The sequence below is a fragment of the Nannospalax galili genome, unplaced genomic scaffold (genome assembly GCF_000622305.1).
Source record: "Nannospalax galili isolate Female #2095 unplaced genomic scaffold, S.galili_v1.0 scaffold218, whole genome shotgun sequence".
NCBI lineage: Eukaryota > Metazoa > Chordata > Mammalia > Rodentia > Spalacidae > Nannospalax > Nannospalax galili.
The window spans coordinates 1,441,967-1,463,708 of NW_008343207.1; the positions used below are offsets into that span (position 1 = coordinate 1,441,967).

The 21,742-nt window shown below is 45.7% G+C and overlaps 1 protein-coding gene across 3 annotated transcripts in view; it reads right to left on the reverse strand.

Annotated features, from left to right (window-relative positions):
• Atp6v0a2 (ATPase H+ transporting V0 subunit a2) overlaps window positions 1-17,848 on the reverse strand; it is a 35,784-nt gene extending 17,936 nt beyond the window's left edge. For 2 of the 3 annotated variants that reach the window (XM_008839274.3, XM_008839273.3), the window contains exons 1-9: window positions 17,567-17,848; window positions 13,721-13,799; window positions 10,224-10,321; window positions 8,155-8,292; window positions 6,965-7,053; window positions 4,019-4,145; window positions 2,560-2,642; window positions 1,623-1,716; window positions 728-940 (exon numbers count right to left, since the gene is read on the reverse strand). In XM_008839274.3, coding sequence (XP_008837496.3) covers window positions 728-940; window positions 1,623-1,716; window positions 2,560-2,642; window positions 4,019-4,145; window positions 6,965-7,053; window positions 8,155-8,292; window positions 10,224-10,321; window positions 13,721-13,799; window positions 17,567-17,683 — 1,038 coding nt within the window. In that variant the 5' untranslated portion in view covers window positions 17,684-17,848. Of the gene's footprint in view, window positions 1-727; window positions 941-1,622; window positions 1,717-2,559; window positions 2,643-4,018; window positions 4,146-6,964; window positions 7,054-8,154; window positions 8,293-10,223; window positions 10,322-13,720; window positions 13,800-17,501 lie in introns of all 3 variants that reach the window. The other variant, XM_017799686.2, reaches the window with a different exon arrangement.
• Between the last annotated feature and the right edge of the window lie 3,894 nt (window positions 17,849-21,742).

Genomic DNA, 21,742 nt, shown 5'->3' on the forward strand with positions numbered 1-21,742 from the left:
TGTGTGTGTGTGTGTGTGTGTGTGTGTGTGTGTGTGTGAGAGGAGAGAGAGAGAGAGAGAGAGAGAGAGAGAGACAGAGACAGAGATCTCCATTTCTATGTACTTGCCTGTGATAGTGAGTGTAAGGTAGGGTAGTTGGAAACAGTTCCCTAAGTGAGGGACTGGATGAGGCTGTGGTCAGTAGGAGCCACTTCCCTATTTTTTCATGGTTCTTTTTCTTGAGAAAATTTTAAATGTTCTGCCTGCAAAATGTCCCTGAACGATCTGCTCTCCAAGGCCTCAGTCTGAAAAGCAGAGTCTGACAAGCATCTTTTCTGTCAAACTCCTTTTTCATTTTGTTTCAGTATCAGTCTGGCCTTTAACTCTCTATCCCCCTGCCTCAGTGTCCCTATTACTAAGATTACAAGGCTACACCCCCACATCTGTCCTGTGAAATGCCTATGTTCTTTTATTTATATTAAATTTTTAAAAAATTTTACATATGTGGTTTTCAAGTATGTATGTACACTCATGTCATGCAATGCCTATAGAGGCCAGAAGAAGGCATCAAATCCCTTGGAACTGGAGTAACACATGAGTGTTAGTTGCCATACGGATGATGGGAACCGAACCTGGGTCCTCTGCTAGAGCAGTCAGTGCTCTTAATTGCTGAGCCATCTCTCCAGCCCCATGCACATGTTCTTGACTGGCCTGAGTCTAAAGGTTCCAGCAGAACAGGGAGGCTTACCGAACCCTCCTCCAATGCTCGACGCAAGCCTGGCAGGTCTGCCTCGGGGCACCAGACCTCGGCAATGAGGCACTTATTGGTCACATCAAAGCTGCACATATTCAGCATGTGGTAGATGGCTTTCATTTTCTTCACTTGCAACACACGGCTGCACACTGACTCTGCGGCTTTGCACAGCACTTGCCTCAGATAATCCTCTGTCTTATGTAGCACCTGCAGGAGCAAGCATGAATTCTGTGGCAGCCCTTCCAGTTCCTGTCCACCAGTCTGACTTCCTTTGGGGAATCATCTGGAGAAGGGTCATTCTAGGAACCTGCTCCCACGGCAGCACCCAGAAAGGGGCAGGGGCTGCCAGCTCCACCAGTGAGCATTCGGGGTGGTTTCTCACAGGCACAGGAAGCACTTAGACATCAATTTCACAGGCAGCAAGGTAGCTGGTGGGCCTAGACAGCTTTGTCAACTCTTACCTACTCCAAGGTATGGCCCAGACCCTTAGTTCTGAAAGGTTCCTACTCTTATTCCAGCCCTGTCAAGAAATCCCCTTTTGCTTACATGTGTCAAAACCTGCCTCTTGTTACTTGCCACCAAGACCCCTCACTGTCATCAGAACTATGACTCTAGACAGGGTATGTAAGATGACACCCACCACCACAGCTTATTTTCAGTAGTCAAGAATGACCATTAGTACACCAAAGAGAGCAAAGGAGCTTTTCTAAGCTCCATCATTACTGCTTGGGTTTGCAACTACTCAAATAAACCTTCCACAAGACCACGGACTCTCCCTCACCCAACCCCAGTACCACAAAGACATCTTCACTGTCCACAACTACAGCTTTCCACACTGGAGAAGAAAGCAGATGGATCTGCAAATGTTCCCAGCCCCCAGCTTACTCACAGTGTAAAGATCTTGGATCCGTGTGTTGAGCCCCTCCTGAATCTCCCTGCGCTCTTCAGCAGTGTTTGGATACGGGTAGATATGGCAGTGGTAACTAGAGGGCAGAAGTCAACAGTCTGATGTCTGGCAAGACCAGAAGAGCTACCTCTTTTTTCTTTTTTGTCTTTCTGAGACAGGGTCTCCCTGTAGCCCCAGCTGTCCTGGAACTCACTATGTAGACCAGGCTGGCCTTGAACTCACAGAGATCCACCTGCTTCTGGCTCCCAAGTGCTGGGATTAAAGGCGTGCACCACCACACCCGGCTCTTCTTGGTCTTTTTGAGATAGTGTCTCCCTGTATCCCTAGCTGGCCTGGAATTTCCTATGTAGACCAAGCTGGATTCCATCTTACAGAGATCCACCTGCTTTGCAAGTGCTGGGATTAAAGGGATGCTCCACAGAAGAGCCACTTCTAACACTAGCACCAGAAACTACTCACACCAGGCATTCCTGCTTCCAACATGGAGTAGATGCAGTTACGTCTCCACAGGGAGGCCTTGCATGCACACTCACTATCAGTAAATGGGATCCAAACCCACCCAATTCTAGGAGTCCTATTCCTAATTCTGCCTATCTGAAATGCACCAACATCCTGGGCTGGGAATCAATCAAGCTGAAAATATACCTTAAAGGATATGCCAGGTAGCCAGGTATGGTGGTGCACACCTTTAATCCCAGCACTAGGGAGGCAGAGGCAAGGGGATCTCTATGAGATCAAGGTCAGCAAGTTCCAGGCCAGCTGGGGTTATGGGGAGATCCTGTCTCAAAAAAACAAAAAAGAATCAGTAAGACCTGGTAGAACAGTGGTAGAACGCCTGCCTAGTATGCAAGAGGTCCAGGTTCTTCAAAGACTTGAAAAAGAGGGGAAGAAACCAATGGCATTAAGCCTCATTCCTTACCAGTCACATATCTTCTTAACCTTGTGGCCAATCTGCTCTCCCCAAAAGGATATCAGGAACACATACCACTTTATGACTTCTCCCTTCAAAGAGACACAGGAACAGTGAGGTCTGTGAATTACATCCAACCCGTGCAGCTCATACTCTTCCAGACTGAGTTCACTAACCCAGGCAGTAGGTATAATCACTCTTACTGCAGCAGACTATGACTGCAAATTTGCATACCAAGAAAGCCCCACAGCTTTTTTTTTTCGGTCTTTTTGAGACAGGGTCTCCCTGTAGCCCCAGCTGGCCTGGAACTCACTGTGTAGACCAGGCTGGCCTTGAACTCACAGAGATCCACCTGCCTCTGCCTCCTGAGTGCTGTGACTAAATGCATGAGCCACCACGCCCAGTCTAGTTGTGATGAATGAACGTAATCATTGTGAAAAATGAGAATCAACTGCATTTACAAATGTTTAGCAAAATACAATTCTCTAAAACTTGGCTGAGAGGTACAGAATTCAGTAGTACAGAACTTGCCTTGTGTAAACAAAGTCCTAGGTTCAATCCCTAGCACTGAAGAACAAGTGAGTGGGCATTTTGCCTATCTGCCAGGCACCACTGCAGGTGCCAGGGGGAACGGAGGAAGCTGTTCAGGTTGACAAGAGTTCTAATAGTCCAGCTGGAGGGCTGGGGGGTAGGGCGGGGGGGTAGAGTTCATACAGCAATCTTAAGCAGGGTAGCAAAGAAAAGTTCAAGAAAACATAACTTTCAAGTGTAGGAAATGAACAGGTGAAGGAGAGAGCCACATGTTCCAAGGAAAGGCCTCTGAAACAAAGGGAAAAGCACAAACAGAAGCAGGTGGGAGAGAGCCAGCAGAGATAGAGAGGGACAGACAGGATGATGGAAAAGCAGAGCACTTGGGGATGGGCTACTATAGGGCTTGGGGCTTTCTGCTGTATAAACAGGAAGCCCCCAGACGGTTCTAAGTGAAGGAATGAGAAGATGTGGCAGGGTTTACCCTAGATGTGGGAGGAGACCAGAGCAAGACGGCAGGTGTACAAGTGGAGGCAGGGACTGTGTAACCTGGAACAAGAAAAGTTACAGCTAAGACCCCAACTAGGACAGGGCAGAGGGGGCAAGGAAGAGCACCCAGACTCGCTTTGTTTCCAAGGCTAACCACTGAATCTGCAGATAGACTTGAGTGGCAAAGAGAAAGCCAGGAGACCCTGTGGTTTCTGTCCTGAGCATTTAGAAACAGAGTAGCGCTTACTGAGGTGGGTCTAGAAGGGCAGACTTCAGGGGAAAGTGCAGAACTCCAGTGTGAGGCATGAGGCAGAAGCGTCTTCCAGGTATTTACAAGACAGAAGTCTGGTATGCAGACAAGGCAAGCTAAGGTTCTGCATACAGAGAAGAAACTTGACAAAAATCATCCTCCACTTTCGCTGTACAGCATCTGACTGTGACAGGTACTCACTGTCTCTGGGTCTTCAAGGGACTCATCCAGCTCTGCATAAGTCACAATGGTGTACCCTTTGCAGGCCCGCCACAGCATTTTTTCAAATGCTTCGACTTTTCCTTGTTGAATCAGGCCAGATACGAACCTGTGAGACAGTGGAGACACAGTTGGCTGACATCAGCAGCCTTACCAAGATGCACTAGAGAAGAGGAAAGCCCTCCATCTCCTACAGGTCGCAAAGCTGCATTCTAATTAGACAGCTGAGTCTCTAGTAAAGGGAAAGTCTCAGATTCCAAAGATGAAACAGAATGACGAGTTGTCCTGTGTTTATTATACTGACCTTGGGTATTAAGGCTTTAGAAATGCCAACACAGAAGATGTTGACAGTAACTAGGTCCAGGATAGGTGAGGAAATGGAACCCCATCTCACTATGGCTGGGATTTCCTGCCCAAAGGGCTGACCCAGAAAATAATCCATCTTCAAAGGAGCCTATGTAGTCACTTATTTCAGCTGTGGTTTTAGATAGAAGAGATGTTCCCGGAGAACACTGCCCCATAGCATAGAACTCTGCCAGGTTTGTAGTGTAAATTCCCATCACTTCCCAAAAAAAGGCCACCCCAATAAAAACTCAGACTGAGGAACCAAAGTAAAATGATTCTGGGTTGACAGAGTGCTCCCTGCTTTCCAGTGAGAGTGAAGACAAATCTTTCTGAAGGAATATATATACAAGTCAAACCTCACTGGATGCCTTCAGATAAGGAACTCAAAGATATAAGCTGATTAAAAACATGTCACCACACATGGTGGTACATGCTATTAATCTCAGCATTTTGGAGGCAGAAACAGGTGAATCTCTGTGAGTCTGAGGCCAAATTAGTCTATGTAGTTAGTTCTAGGCCAGCTAGGGCTGCTACACAGTAAGACCTTGTCTAAAAAAAGAAAGGGAGGGGTATGTGGGACACTAGATAAATGGCTCATGGTTAAAAGTACTGGCTGATCTTGCAAAAGACCCCAGTTTGATTCCCAGTACCCACATGGCAGCTAACAATTGTCTATAATTCTAGTTCTAAGGACTCCAACACCCTCTTCCTGCTTCTGTGGGCATTACATGCATGTGCTATACTTATAAACATGCAGACAAAACACCCATACAAATAAAATAAAAAATAAATGAATCAAAAAGTCATAGCTGGGGCTGGAGAGGTGGCTCAGTGGTTAAGAGCACTGACTGCTCTTACAGAGGATTTGGGTTCAGTTCCCAGCACCTACATAGTTAACAGTCATCCGTAACTCCAATTTTAGGGGACCTGATGCCCTCTTCTGGCCTCCATGGGCATTTCACAACAGCTGTACTTACATGCAGGTAAAACATTCCTACAAATAAATTTTTTAAAAAGCCATGGCTGGCCAGGCATGGTGATGCAGGCCTTTAATCCCAGAATTCGGGAGGCAGAGGCAGGCAAATCTCTGAGTTCAAGGCCAGCCTGGTCTACACTCTTCCTCAAAAATAAGAAAAAGAGGGCTGGTGAGATGGCTCAGTGGGAAAGGGTGCTTGCAGCCAAGCCTAACAGCCTGAGTTCGAGCCCCAGTACTCACATGACAGAAAGAGAGAACCAACTACCGTAAGTCATCCTCTGACCTCCACATACATGTGTGCACCAGCTCCCTCAATACATAAATAAGTGTTTTAAAAATTAACAAAAAAAGGGAAAATCACCAAAAAATACAATAGTCAGTAGTGCCAGGTGTGGTGACATATACCTCTAATCCCAGCACTTGGTAAGCTGAAGTAGAAAGATCAGGAGTTGAAGGTTATCTTTAGCTACATAGTAAGTTTGAAGCCTGTCTGGGCGCTACATAGTGAGTCTGAAGCCAGTCTGGGCGCTACATAGTGAGTCTGAAGCCAGTCTGGGCGCTACATAGTGAGTCTGAAGCCAGTCTGGGCGCTACATAGTGAGTCTGAAGCCAGTCTGGGCGCTACATAGTGAGTCTGAAGCCAGTCTGGGCGCTACATAGTGAGTCTGAAGCCAGTCTGGGCGCTACATAGTGAGTCTGAAGCCAGTCTGGGCGCTACATAGTGAGTCTGAAGCCAGTCTGGGCGCTACATAGTGAGTCTGAAGCCAGTCTGGGCGCTACATAGTGAGTCTGAAGCCAGTCTGGGCGCTACATAGTGAGTCTGAAGCCAGTTTGGGTGCTACACAGTGAGTCTGAAGCCAGTCTGAGCGCTACATAGTGAGTCTGAAGCCAGTCTGGGTGCTACACAGTGAGTCTGAAGCCAGTCTGAGAGCTACATAGTGAGTCTGAAGCCAGTCTGGGTGCTACACAGTGAGTCTGAAGCCAGTCTGAGAGCTACATAGTGAGTCTGAAGCCAGTCTGGGTGCTACACAGTGAGTCTGAAGCCAGTCTGGGCTATAAGAGACCCTGTCTCAAAAAAAAAAAAAAAAAAAAGAGGAGGAGGAGAATAGGTGAAAAAAAAATTTTTTTAGGAAAAAAAAAATCACTAAAAGCATAATTTAAAAACAAATGAGCCAGAGAGCTGCCTCAGTGGTAAAGGCACTTGCTGCCAAGCCTGATGACTTGAGTTCAATCCCTGGAACCCACATAGTGGCAGGAGAGAACCAACTCCTGTAAGTTGACCCCCATACCCACTAACCCAGCTGAGCCCCATGTCTTCAACAGGATTTGGTGCTTCAATGACCAATTATCTCAGGCTCATAAGAGTCAACACTAGGTAATATAAATGCTGCTTCTTTCCAACTCAGTATACCACAAGAAGAAACTTCCACTGTACTCAGCTACAGTGGTACAGCTGAGTAACTCAGCCCAACTGTACAGGAGCCCAGTGTTTCTGAGATAGTCACTTGGACTCAAACACAGCCTTTAAAATGGGTCCATTCATCAGCTATAGCACTAGTCTCCTATTTTACAAGAAGGGCTTGGCTACCTCAGTCACTGTCACCTACCCCAGTTTTGCTCCCAGCCTCTGCATACAGCTGTAGTCCAACAAAGAGTCATTCTCTAAGGCAGGGAACTCTTCATAAGTGGGTTCAAACTAGAAAGAGATACAGAGAAGTGTGTGGTTAACAGTGTACCCCACTCCTCATATGATGTTTCCAGACAAGTCTGTATATACCTCCTAACAAACCACAGGAATGAGAGAAAAGGACAAGACAGCTGAGCTGGGTAAATCAACCCCATAAAGAAAAAGAAGATCTCCTATGCTTTTTAAATAAAAGAATGGTTATAAATTAGGGCATGCCTTAATTCAAAATAGAGTCAAATGTCATCACTAGATCAAGTAAAACTAAATTCAGAAGGGACAGCTCCCTCCTACACTAAGATCAGTGTGTTGCAGACTGAGTAGTCAGAGCTCAAGAGCCTAAAACCCAACTGCTCTGAGATTTGGCGACACCCAGTAGGTGAAGTTCATGTCAACATCCCAAGATTCTGACACAAAGGACTCACACAAAAGGTCCTGTCCATTGGGGGTCAGGGATACAAGACCAGTTCTACAAGGAGAACTGTTCTTCACTCAGAATTAAGAGTCTGTCTTCTTAGTAATTTGGAAAAAAACAAACTTTATAGTTTAACTTCTACTTTTTAAACTTTTTCTCATGATGATAAAAACATTATTTTCAACTGAAAACTAAAGCATTTCATGAGTAGGAAGTACTGTCAATGCCAAAACTACTAACACAGGAAAAGGCTTTATCATATAACCCAACTGAAAAATAAAGGCCAAAATTTAATCTTTAAAAAAAAAAAAACACATCTAAGCCAAGAATGATGGCTCAAGCCTGTAATTCCAGCACTCTGAAGGCTAAGGCAGGAGAATCATCCCAAGTTTAGCCTGAACTACATAATGAGGCTGTATCTCAAAAAAAAAAAAAAAATTAATAAAAAGCAGGGCAAGCTGGGCATGGTGTCGCACACCTTTAATCCTAGCACTCAGGAGGCAGAGGCAGATGGATCTCTGAGTTTGAGGCCAGCCTGGTCTACCCAGGCCAGCTGGGGCTACAGGGAGACCCTGTCTCAAAAAGACTTTAGAAAAATAAAAATTTAAAAAAGGCAATAATACCCATGGCCAGTGTAGGAGACTGATACAGTGTGTTTTCTCCCCACACTGTTCTTCACAACGCCCACTGACACATACCTCCACATTCCGTCTCACAAAGGTCTTCGTCACCCTCAGCATGTGGGTGTACTCAATCAGTTCCAGCAGGTTCTTCCTCAGTTTCTCCTTGTTCTTTGTAACTTCTCTCAGTTCGACCTCAAGCTTCTGCAACTGCTCCTACAACAACACAGCTGACACTGAAGAGCATGGCTTAGTCCCAGGTACAATACACCACACCCAATAGAGGGCTTAAAAAGCCAAAACATGGGGCTGAAGAGATGGCTCAGCAGCTAAGAGGATTAGCTGCTCTTTCAGAGGATGGGGATTGTTTCCAGCACCCACAAGGTAGTAGTTAACAACCATCTGTAACTCCAGTTCCAGGGGATCTACCGCCCTCTTCTGGCCTCTGCAGGCACTACACACGTGGGTGCAATTTCATACCCATAAAATAAAAATTAATTTTAAAAAATTATTTTTTTAAAAAAGTCAGAACAGGGCTGGAGAGATGGCTCAGTGGTTAAGAGCACTGGCTGTTCTTGGAGAAGACCCTGGTTTGAATTCCAGCACCCACATGGGGGCTAAAAACAGTCCAGAACTCTAGTTCCAGGGGATCGGATGCTCTCTTCTGTCCTCTGTGGCATTGCACAACAGGGATGCACTCACATACATGCAGGCAATACACTCATGCACATAAAACTTAACTAATTAATTAAAAAATAAAAATAAATGAATAATAAATAAGTCAGAATATAAATAAATGCACCAGCCAGGATATGAAAATGTCAAGACTGCAAGGTTCAGCATCTCCTATTCATTCATGGAATGCTTGTGCAGTTCGTACCACATGACATCAAGCACTTCAGCCTGCTAATGTAGCTTCTTGCCTGAGGCCCTGTCACTGACTGCTGTCTTTCCTTCAGCTGCTGTCCATTGCCACATATCCAATCTATATTTTATTTGCAACAGAAAAAATAAAGGATCACCTTTTCTGAATGTATTCTCCTAATCTCTAGCTTAAGAATCTCATTCATTCCCACTAAGCAATTAAGAGGACAAAGCATTATTAAGAACAAAACTTAAGAGTTATTTATAGCACCCTCCTCATCCCTTACACATTAAAACAATGGATGTAGAAAGTCACAAAGTTAGTTACAGAGTCAGTGAACACTCATTCAAACAAGTCACTCACTGTCCTCATTACTGTACTGGCCTTATCAAAACTGTGAACAGTAATCACTATTTCCATAGTTACATCATAATCAACCCATCCAATCAAACCAGGGGACTGCCTCTCCTGCTGGAATTGTGTCACGTGTGGCATGAACTCAGATATCAAAAGGTCAGTGACTTCCTCCCAGATAGACAGAGTAGCAAGCCACAAAGGTCACTCAGTGACACTAGGATTATTGTTTTAAAAGAGCAATGAGCCAGGTGTGGTGGCAGGTATCTTTACTCTCAGTACGTGGGAGGCAGAGGCAGGTGGATCTCTGTGAGACTGAGGCCAGCCTGGTCTACATAGCAAGTTCCAGGCCAGCTGGGGCTAAAGCGAGACCATGTCTCAAAAGAACAACAAAAAAGATCAATGAAGAACCCAGCATTTTTCTCAAAGTGCCAAACTCTAACAGGAAAAGTCTGGAACCTTGGACATTAGCCAGTGTTCGTGGGAGAGGGAAGTATGATACTACATACTTCATCCCTCACACGAGTGCCTGAAACAACCCAGTGCCTTGCCTGGGCTTCTGAATACCTGCTGGGAGCATAGGGTGAATTTTAGAAGAACATGAAGGTTCAGGATTGAAGCCCTGGTACTGACATAGGAACAGGAGTATTCAAGGATGGATAATCCCAGCATGAACTTCCTGAAACATCCTAGCTCTGTCCAGCAAGAGCTGGAAGGGGACACACGTGGTCTATAGCAAAAGAAAACTGAATTATAGTTCAAGTTTATCACGGATCATCTACAACTGAGCTCTAGTTTGCTCTAATAATGTTCTCTACTTTTCAGGCCACAGATTAGGGAAGAAAGCAGAGAAGCATCAGGCACTATGAAGCAGTAACCCAGCAACCCCCAGGGCTGATGCTGCATGGTATCTTCAGTAGCAAGTTACCTGCATCTCTAGAACCTGTTTAAGAGGTGGTGCAGGAGGACTGGCCTCTCCCTCAGGCAGGGGAATATCAACTCTGGTAATTTCCTGCACCAGATACACTGTGAAAATAAGATACACAATCAGACACGGAATCTCATCACAACCTTCTCAGTCAACCCCAACCTATTGCACACACAAAGACCCTGCTTGTTCTACAGGCCTTACACAGCACCTTCTGCAGCCTCATTCCAAAGGGCTGCAAACTAACACTGCCTGGGGAGACAACATGCAGTGAAATAAACAATGATGTGGGTTGGGGAGATGGCATACAGAGAAGTAAACAATAGTGTGGGTAAACACTGGCATGGGCTCCCCAGCTGCGTGGTTCCTAAACCCAGGTTACAGCTCATTTGAGTCTCTGCAAGGAGGCAGAGCTTGGGGACATATTTGGAGGATCAGACCTATAACCCCCCACCACAGAGGTGAGCTAGCTTTCTCTCTAGAGGTCTTCATTGAGAACCTGGAAGCCACTAAGAAAAACCCCACCTTAGCAGCCAAGCTTCCCTGGCAGGCTCATACGTAGCTCCACTACTTAAGTTAAAACCTAAATTCATAGACTACCAGAAACTGACAAAAATCAACTGATCTCTTTAGTCATAGTTTCAATTTCACAAAAAGTCCTTTTCCTTAGGATAAAAGTCACAGTTCCCAGCAGTCTTTACCAGGGACAAGAAGGGAGGGAGAAGGGACTGAGGTAGGAAGAGAAGGAGGGAAGAGGGACTGAGGGAGGGAAGAAAGAAAGGAGGGAAGGAAGGAGGGAGGGGGGAAAAAAGCAACTACATTTAACCAACAAGAGAAAAAGAAACATTAGTTTAAGAAGTTTCTAAAAATGAATGCAAAGTACATAAACCTATTTAAGCAGAAAGTTACTTGACAGTTTCATCTTTTTTTTTTAAGTCTGATTCTATTTTTTTTGTTTGTTTTTGAGTTGGAGGAATTGCTAAGAATTGAACCCAGTGCCTTGCATCTACATTCCCAGCCCAAGCCATCTGTTTCCAGCAGTTTACGTTACAGAATTCCTAGACAAACCTGATGTGTTAGCCCTCTGCCCTGCCTTTAAAAACTCTCATTCCAAACATTACCTGTCTAATGACTCAGGTATGAAGTCACCCTAACATACATTCTATTAATATGCAAACAATGAGGACTCAAGTAAACAAGAAAAGACATAGATTTCACATGACCAAAAGTTATTGCCAATGTTAAAAATCCTTCATTAAGCTGGGCGTGGTGGCTTATGCCTTTAATCCCAGCACTTGGGAGGCAGAGGCAGGTGGATCTTTGTGAGTTCGAGGCCAGCCTGGTCTACATAGTGAGTTCCAGGACAGGGGCTACAAGGAGACCCTGTCTCAAAAAGACAAAAAAAAAAAAAAAATCCTTCATTAAAAGGTCAGGCTCGCCAGGCATGGTGGTATGCGCCTTTAATCCCAGCACTCAGGAGGCTGAGGCAGGTGGATCTCTGTAAGTTCAAGGCCAGCTTGGTCTACACACTGAGTTCCAGGCCAGCTGGGGCTACAGGGAGACCCTGTCTCAAAAAGGCCAAAAAAAAAAAGGCCAGGCTCACATCTGTAATCCCAGCATGTGGGAAAGGACAGAAAGATCAGTAGTTCAAGGTCAGGCTCAGCTACATATTGAGTTTGAGGCCAGTCTGGGCTACCTGAGACCTTTCACTACCCCGTCCCCAAAAATAAACCAGCAAAAAAATCCCTAATTAAGGAGAGGTTCCCAAGCACCTCCCACCCCTGCCATCTGAGGAACTCTTAGCAATAGATGGTGCTGGGAAGGGAGAGTCACTTTTCTTTGAGGGTATGCCCCAATGGATGATCCCACACTATGCACGCATGGGCAGCAGTAACTAGACAGTGGGTTATATGAAAATAGGACATAAGCATGGTGGCACACGCCTTTAATCCAAGCACTCAGGAGGCAAAGGCAGGCAGATCTCTGTGAGTTCAAGGCCAGCCTGGTCTACATAGTGAGTTCCAGGACAGCTGGGGCTACAGGGAAACCCTGTTTTTAAAAAAAAAAAAGGACATAAAGTCGGGAAGGAAATGTGTTGAGGAGGCCAGGGGGAGTTGGAGGGAGGGAGGGAGTGGGGGCAGATATAAATAAGATATACTTTATATATGTATAAAATTTTCAAATAATAAAAATTGTTTTAAAATCCCCACTTTTGAAAAATCCGTAATGATTAGTGATCAGAAGTCATTCAAAAAGTCAGACTCTTACACTCAAGCTACTTCAGGCTAAGATCTTACAGAAGTTCTGTGGGCTACTAAGTTTTAACGGTTAACCAGATATCACTCACTGTGATCTAGCCCATTCACAAAGGAAGCTCTAAGAAAACACCAAGTATTATCAAGTCAAATATCTGCTATTTCCTGCCTTTCTTGTTCTTAACAAGTTAATGTGAATACAGTCTTTTTGAGTTATTAAAAAAAGCTACAGAGACTGGCTGAATATACTATGGGCACACTAATACAAAGAAATAGAAGGTAGTCATCAAAAATTCTGAGCCTAGAGCCGGGCGTGATGGTGCACACCTGTAGTCCCAGCACTTGGGAGGCAGAGGCAGGCGGATCTCTGTGAGTTCAGGCCAGCCTGGTCTACATAGTGAGTTCCAGGACAGCTGGGCCTACAGGGAGACCCTGTCTCAAAAGACAAAAAATAAAAATAAAAAAAATTTTTAAATTCTGAGCCTAAATTTATATGCAAGAAGGAAAATAACAGTAAGTACTATTAATTGAGAGACAAGCTGACAACAAAGTAACCTGCTCGGCAAGAAGACCCTTACTTCTAGAGATGAAGAAAACACGTGAAAAAATACAATACAGGGGGTAGAAAAGCAGCTAAGTGGTTAAAGAGCACTGGCTGCTAATGCAGAGGACCTCAGTTCAGTTCCCACCACCCACACAGTGGTTAACAACCATCTGTCGTTATTCCCGTTCCAGGGGATCCCACTCCCTCTCTGGCCTGTGTGGGCACTATACAACATGGGCACACAACATACATACAGGCAAAATACTCATACATGTAAAATAAAAACACATTAATTCTTTAAAAATACAATATAATTGGGGCTGGAGAGATGGCTCAGCATTTAAGAGCACTGAGTGCTCTTGCAGAGGACCAGGGTTCGATTTCCAGCACCCATATGGCGGCTACAACCATCCTTAACTCCAGTTCCAGGGGAATCCGAAGCCCTCTTCTGACCTCCGCGGCATTGTACAATACAGGTGCACTCACATGCATGCAGGCAATTCACTCATACACATAAAATAAAAATAATAAAATATTTTTTAAAAAATACAATATACTTGAGTAAGTGATTGTTTCTAATGGTAGGAATATGAACAATTTTTTCCCTATCTACTTGTCTATATTTTCTCATTTTTCTAAAAGAAATATGACTATATTTAAATAATTTTTTAGATTATTAAAAAGGTAAATTAACTCACCCAATATTCGTTCTAGTTCTTCACACCTCTTTACTTCACCAACAAATTTTCTTTGAAAAGAACTTACATTTTGGTTGAGCTGAGAAAAGAAAAAAAAGTTCCTTTTAAATTTCTAAAATTTAATAATAAATTTATTTTTTCTTTATCTAATTATTTAAAATATTTTGGTAGTGGGATCAAACCCAGGCCTGGTTAAATAAAATAAAAATTTATCTATATAATTTTTTAATTTTTTTGGTACTAGGACACATTCTGCCATTGAGCTAAAATAAAATTTGTTGGAGGAAAATATTACCTGCAAAGGTTGGGGGAATGGTACTGTCATATATTTCTGAATAGAGGGTAACATAACACTTTTCTGGACAGCAGTTTGGCAGCTGTTATCAGAAAAATCTGAAAATATCCCTTGGCCCAGACACATCCCATGAAGATATTTAACTTAAGAAAAAAACATGATTAAGGACATAAAACTTCTAACATCAACCTCAGAAATAGAGTAAATATACTAAACCCAAAATTCAACAACAGAAAATTGGTGTAACTCAGTCAACAGAGTTTTTGTCTAGCATGCAGGAAGCCATGTTCGATTGCCAGCACTGCATAAAACTGGGTGTGGTGACACACACCTGGTAATTCCAGCACTTGGAATTACTTGGAGGCAGGAGGATTATAAATTCAAAGTCACCCTGAACTATAAAGCAGGCTCAGGGCCATCCTGGCTACATGATACCCTATGTCTACCCCCCGACTCCCCCGCAAAAAACAGAAAAGACAATTGGCCAACGAACAAACGTGTATGGTGGTGCATACATAGGAGAAGTGGAGGCAGAGGATCAGAAGTTCAGGGTCATCCTTGACTGTATATGAAACTCAAGGCCAGAGTGGGCTACTAAGGCCCTGCCTCAAAAACAAACAAAAAAGCAGGTTAAAACAGTAATCAAGCTAGGTGTGGTGACACATGCCTTTAATCCCAGCACTCAGGAGGCAGAGGCAGGCAGGTCTCTGTGAGATTGAGGCCAGCCAGGCCAGTTAGGGCTACAATCTAAAAAATAAAAACAAAAAAAGTCAAAGTGCTAATTTCTTCCTGTTAAGATTGTCCAAGGTAATTATTCTTAGTAATAGTAGTAACATTCTATTTTTATAATAATCATTCTTGAAGATGGGCATTCAAGAGACTTGTACCCATATTCAGTCCAGTGTTTGCACCAGGTACCACCCATTCATTTGGTGTGAAACTGCTCAACAACCCAGGAAGCAGCCGCTCCCAAAGTATCAGTTCTTGTTCAAGATTTTGAATTACTTTTAAAGTATTAACTAGAAGAAAAGTAAAAGTTGGAATTTCACTTTTGTCTCTCACATTCCCTTTCACTTCTGGAGGTCATGCTCATCTGAAGAACCCTCTTCCAAAGCAACCTGCTTCTATGGAACTGAGAACAAAATCTGGGAGGCAGATATCAAGGGCTGCGTGCCTGCGGCTCCACTTCCCAGTCTTTTCTTCAGTGGCTTAACTCAAATTGAATGTTATGGTTTATAAACAGCAGGGTCTTTGTGAAGAGGCAAGCTCCCTGTGGCAGGGATCAAAACACCCACCACCACCACCAGTTTAGACATTGTCACCATTTTGTGTGTGGGGGTTACAAAAGGGTTTTTTGGAGGGAAGGGGGTACCAGTTAAGGTTGCAGTCACCTTAACTGAAGGCTAATGGCCTTAGAGTATCTCAGCACAAATTCCGTTTTTTCGAGACAGAGTCTTACTCTGTAGCCATGGCTGGCCTGGAACTCACTATGCAGACCAGGCTGGCCTCAAAACTACAGCGATCTATCTGCCTGCCTCTGCCTCCCAAGTTCTGGGATCAAAGGCTTGACCCCATATCCAGCATGACTTATGGGTGTGTGTGTGGTGAGTACAGTGCCTGTAGAGGCCAGAGGCATCAGATCTCCTAGAACTATGAGCCTCCCTATTAGCATGCTGGGAACTGAACTCTTAACTCAAAGTTAAGAGGAGAGGACACCTGTGCTATGGTACTTAACAATGCCGACAATGCCCACAGGAGAGGACCCCTGTGCTATGGTACTTAACAATGCCAACTCTCTAGCTTCAGCAGCTAAAGGACAAAGGAGGAAAGCTGTTCTTACGGAGTAAGGACTTAGAAAGTGAAGACGGGGCATGGATGGGGGAGCAGGTCTAAATTTGATTAAGAACTGTTTTATGAAATGTACAAAAGCTCAATAAAAAATTTTTTTAAAAGAACACGAGCTGATTCTGGCCCTTGGAGGGAGTCCAACTCGTTGGTGGCACAGCCTCTCTTTCAAGGTCTTCCCACTGCTGAAGCCTTGGAAATCTTTCAGCTGCTCCACCCCCTCCAAGGGCTACTGAAAGAAAAACTTAAATGAGCCAAGAAGAGCCAAGGTCAGTAATCCCACTCAGTGAATGACTATGGGACCCGATGTGATGAGCTTTAGTACCAGCACCCAAGTTGCTTGACAGCTACAGGTAACTGACACCCAGCACCCATGGAAAGAATTAAGCATAGCACTTTTGCTTTATTTTCCTTCAACAAACAGAAGAGCAGCACTTTCTCGTTCCTGCCTCTCTGTTTTAAAAGGATTCTGAGTCTACTCTAGGATCTCATGTAATGGCACTTAGTGAAACTTGAATCTCTGTGCTGATTAGAATGCTTGTTCAACCCCCTGAGATTCAAGTGTGGTAAGTGTCTGCGTTTGACTCCTAGAACTGATACAAAGAAAGGAGTCTGTTTCCTATGCAACTGCTGCCTGGACCTTTTGGGCATCACTCAGAGCACCATACCCCAAAACCCCACCTGTCAGGTATGGAGTTCCAAGGGTTGAAGTCCACGTGGTTCTAGGACCCAGAAAGAGCACTACACCTTGCCTGCACCCTGGCCTGTCACTTAGGCATCTCCCCATGACATTGCAAGGATCACCCATGTTATGTCAGATCATGGATACACATGCTCCTCTTGAAATTAAGGATCCATCAGAAAGATGCAGGGAAACAATGGCGGTGGCAGAAGTGGTAGAGTTCAATTCCATCATCAAGTGTCAGGTCCTATTGAGCAGCCTGCTTTCCACACACTGTACTTTCCCTCCAGAGCACTTAGCCTAGCTCCTAAGCAGTGTTCACCCAGTCTCCCTCCAGACTTTGAGCTCCAAGAGCACAGGGACTTTACCTGCTCCTTCACTTTGAGTCCCCAACACCAGAAGTCACTCAATAAAAGCTTGTTCATTCATCCAACAAATGTTTATTAATGCTAATAAATGCCAGGGACTGTGCTAAGTCTTGGAAAATGAGGAAGGAACAACTCGGGCAAGGTCTTGACCCTTGGAGAGTGTCAGTCCACAGTGGTGATGAACAATAAACAAGTCAATGGACACATAAACAAGTGTGTGATTATTACTTTGGAGAGAGAGCTTCCATTCCACACATACTGACCGCCACTCAGGTCCCTGTCCAGCAATGTGGACGCATCATCCCACAGGAGTAAACTAACCCAAAAGCTTTCAACTAGAGAACTCACAATCTGGTCAGGACTCCAGCTCAGCCTGATCCCTTCACATGGGACCCTCTTCCTGCACATCTTCCCACTGCCAGCTCCTGCCCCATTCCAGTGTCAGCTCAAAGGCCACCTCCTCAGAGGAGTCTTCCTTCACCAATCTGCAAAACTGACCTTCCAGTCCGAAGTCACCCCGTTCTACTGTGGCTCACCTATCTACGTGCCCAGCGCCCCCCACCGCCCGCGCTCCCGTAGATTGCAACAGACCTCCCAGAGGCCGAGGCAGGGTGTTCTCCCGCTCCGCCCGGGCCCGGCCGCAGCGCTACACTCACGTCTCGGAACTGCACCAGGCCCTTTTCGCCCAGCGCGCTCAGGCACTCGTAGGCCGTGCCCGACTGCAGAAAGAGCTGCGCCAGGCACATGCTCTCGCTCCGGAACAGGGAGCCCATGGCGGCGCGGCCTGGCCCGGCCCCGGCCTCGCTCAGCCGCCGCGGCCCGCGCTCGGGGCTCCTGCAGCCGCCCGGCCGCGCGCCCGCACCGTAGGGCTCCGCGCTGCTCCTCGGCTGCCACCACCGCCGCCGCCGCTCAGCCGTCGCCAGTGCCGCGGGCCACGCCACGCCCACCGCCACAGCCGGTTCCGGTTCCGCCCCCATGGCCCGCCCACTGTCTGCCGACCTATGGACGGCCGGGATTGCGGCTATCAGTCGCGAAGGCGCCGCCAATGGCGCACAGCCGGAGAGAACTGCCCTTGCGCGAGTGAGTGCGCCCTTGGGTGGGCTCTGCCGGGCTTTTCGGGTTTGTTCTTTGGATCGTTGACGTTTAGTTTTTTGAGATATGGTCTGGCAGTGGAGTCTGGGCTGGCCTGGAACTCACACTCCTTCCGCATCCTCCCGAGTGCCAGGATTATTAAGCATGTCCCACACGGCCAGCTCCTTTTAAAGACTTTTTCTTCTTTTAAAACAAGCCGGGCGTGATAGCGCACGCCTTGGGAGGCAGAGGCAGGCGGATCTCTGTGAGTTCAAGGCCAGCCTGGTCTACATAGTGAGTTCCAGGACAGCTGGGGCTACAGGGAGACCCTGTCTCAAAACCACTGGCCAGTCTCCAAATGATGATCGCCACAGCATCCACTCATGTGAGGTCCCCAGAGTCATCAGATCCATAGACAGAGGGTTTTAGAATAGTGGGTACCAGGGAGTAGGGAGAAAGTTGGGCATCAGTGTTCAACAGGGAACAGTTTCCATTGGGAGATGGGAGGGTTCTGTGGATGAAGGCGTAGCTAGGCAATGCTGTCACGGTGGGAAGGGCACTGGACTATGAGATTATAAAAATTTGTCACTGGGTGTGGTGGGGCACGCCTTTAATCCCAGCACTCAGGAGGCAGAGGCAGGCGGATCTTTGTGAGTTCAAGACCAGCCTGGTCTACATAGTGAGTTCCACAACAGCTGGGGCTAGAGAGAGACCCGTCTCAAAAAGACCGGGGGTGGAGGGGGCAGAGGGGGGGTTGTCTTTATTCACAATTTCATGCATGGGAAACACGAATCTTTTTCTTAGATAGGCTGGTCCTGAACTCACTATGTACCTGAGGATGATCTTGAACTTCTGATCCTCCTACTTCCACTTCTCAAGTGCTGGAATTACAGTGAGCACTATACCCAGCCTATGCATTTCTGGGGATGGAACCCAGAGCCCCATTCATGCTAGACAAGCACTCTAGCAATTTTAGGACATTTTAAAAAATAAGTCTTAGGTGATAGAGACAGCATAGCAGGGAAGAGCACTTGCTGCTCTTGCAGAAGACCAAGGTTAGTTCCCCATACTCACATGGCAGCTCACAACTACTTGTAACTCCAGTTCAGGGGATCCAACCTCTTCTGAACTCCAAGGGTTCCTGCATATACCTACACTCAGGGATGGAGAAATGGCTCGGCAAGTTAAGAGCACTAACTGCTCTTACAGAGGATCCTGGTTCGATTCTCAGCAACCACATGACAGCTAACAACTATCTGTTAAGTCCAGTCCCAAGGAATCCAACACCCTCTTCTGACCTCCGAGGGCATTACACAACACAGGTGCATTTACATACATGGAGGCGATACACTCATACACATAAAATAAAAAAAATAGGAGGCTGGAGGGACCTTTCAGTGGTTAAGAACACTGGCTGTTCTTGCAGAAGATCCAGGTTGGAATCCTAGCACCCACATGGCAGCTAACAACTGTCAGTAATTCCAGTTCCAGGGGAACTGACAGCCTCTTCTGACCTCCTCAGGTATTGCACAACATTGGGTGCACTTACTACATGCAGGCAATACACGCATACACATAAAAATAATAAAGACTGTAAAAACATAATATTTTTAAAATTGACACATTTCTTTCAACCCCACAAATCTATGGTTCTTGTAAAGTTACAGAGGGTGCAGAAGACCCGGGTTCGAATCCCAGCACCCACATGGCAGCTAACAACAGTCCATAACTACAGTTCCAGAGGATCTGAGGGCCTCTTCTGTCCTGCAGCAGAGTTCAAGAGGTTAACAGAAGTGGGCTGAGAATCTACATAGATAACGAAGCTGGGTGTGATGGTGCACACCTTTAGTCCCAGTACTCAGGAGGCAGAGGCAGGCAGATCTCTCTGAGACTGAAGCCAGCCTGATCTACAAAGCAAGTTCCAGGACAGCTGTGGCTACAGAAAAAATAATAATTCAGTAGACCAGGGCCAGAAAGGAACTGCTGTGATCAGATCTGAGAGCAAAGCTACAGACTTCAGATGGGAGAAGAACCAGGAAACCAATCAGGAACAGGAAATGGTGGGTCAAGCCCAGGTCCAGATGGGCAAATAGGCAGACAGATAAGCAGTCAAGAAGGCTGTGTCAACAGCAGGGACCAATCCAAATAGGAGGTCCTTGGTCTTTGATGCACACACCAAGTATCAGATGATAGGTTTTTAGGGGCCTTTGCAATGTTAGACATCCATCACTATATGGGGCCCAGGCAAGGGAGTTATACCCTTTCCTCAGTCCAGTATGCCAGATAAATTCTTGGGCCTGGTTTCCCTACTATGTTTTGGGTTTTTGTTTGTTTGTTGGGTATTTTTTTTGTTTGGTTGGGTTTTTTTTTTTTTTTTTTTTTTTTTTTGTAAAAAAAAAAAAAAAAAAAAAAAAAGAGGACGATAAATCTTTCACTGTGATATATCAAAATAAAGACCAGGCTGGCCTCGAACTCACAGAGATCCGCCGGCCTCTGCCTCCCAAGTGCTGGGATTAAAGGCATGCACCACCACACCTGGCTGGTTTTTTTTTTTTTTAATGTATATTAGCATACTGCCTGCATGCATGTAAGTGCACCTGTGTCAGGCAATGTCCACAGAGGTCAGAAGAGGGCATTTGTTACCAGCCATGTGGATGCTGGGAACCGAAACCAGGTCCTCTGTAAAAGCAGCCAGTGCTCTTAACCACTGAGCTATCTCTCCAGTTTGTTATTTTGGTTTTTTAAGATAGGGTCTCCTTGTAACCCCAAGCGTGCCTGGAACTCCCTATGTAGACCAAGCCGGCCTTGATTTCACAGAGCTCCATCTCAGAGTACAGGGACTAAAGTCACCACCATGCCCAGCTTGTCCCTGACATGTTTTTAATATGCCTACCTTCCCCTAAAATTTCAATTCTCTCCAATAAACTTATAGGGTAGCTCCATTTCTACTCCCAGGAATAAGTCATTTATCAGTCTGTGCTGGGTGGGTGGTGCATACAGAGGGTGCAGCTTCTGGGTCCACCCAGGGGCTGTAGTCAACCTTTTTCCTGAAAATGGAGTCAAAGCTGCTTCTCAAATGGAATCTCTTAAGGCAATTCACAGCCTGGAAACCAGTTTTATATAATATGGAGTAACCCAAAATAGACCATAGCCTGATCCCAACATTGGGGGGAGGGTATCATTATACATTTAGTATTGTGCTGGATAGCTTTAGTGTCAATTTGACACACCTGGGTTGAGGGAGCCTCAATCGGGGAATTGCCTCTATTGGACTGGCCTGTGGCCATGTCTGAAGGGCATCTTCTTGATGAGTGATGTGGGAGGGCCCAGCCCACTGTGGGTGGTGCCATTCCTGGGCAGGTGGGCCTGTGTTGCATAAGAAAGCAGGCTGAGCAGGGGCCAAGGGAGCAAGCCAGTAAGCAGCGTTCCTCCATGGCCTGTGTCCTAGCTCCTGCCTCCAGGTTCCTGCCCTGAGTTCCTACCTTGGGCTCCCTGATGAACTGCGACTTGGGAGTTGTAAGCTGAATAAACCCTTTCCTCCCCAAGTTGGTAGTGGTCAGAGTGTTTTGTCACAGCAATGAAGAAACAAACCAGGACAAGTATGAATAGGAAAATAAACACAACTGTCACAAACAAAAATCAAAATTAGGTTTATCAGGGCTGGAGAGATGACTCAGCATTAAGAGCACTTACTGGTCTTGAAGAGAACCTGGGTTCAGAGATCCCTGCACCCACTTGGTAGCTCACAACTGTCTGCAACT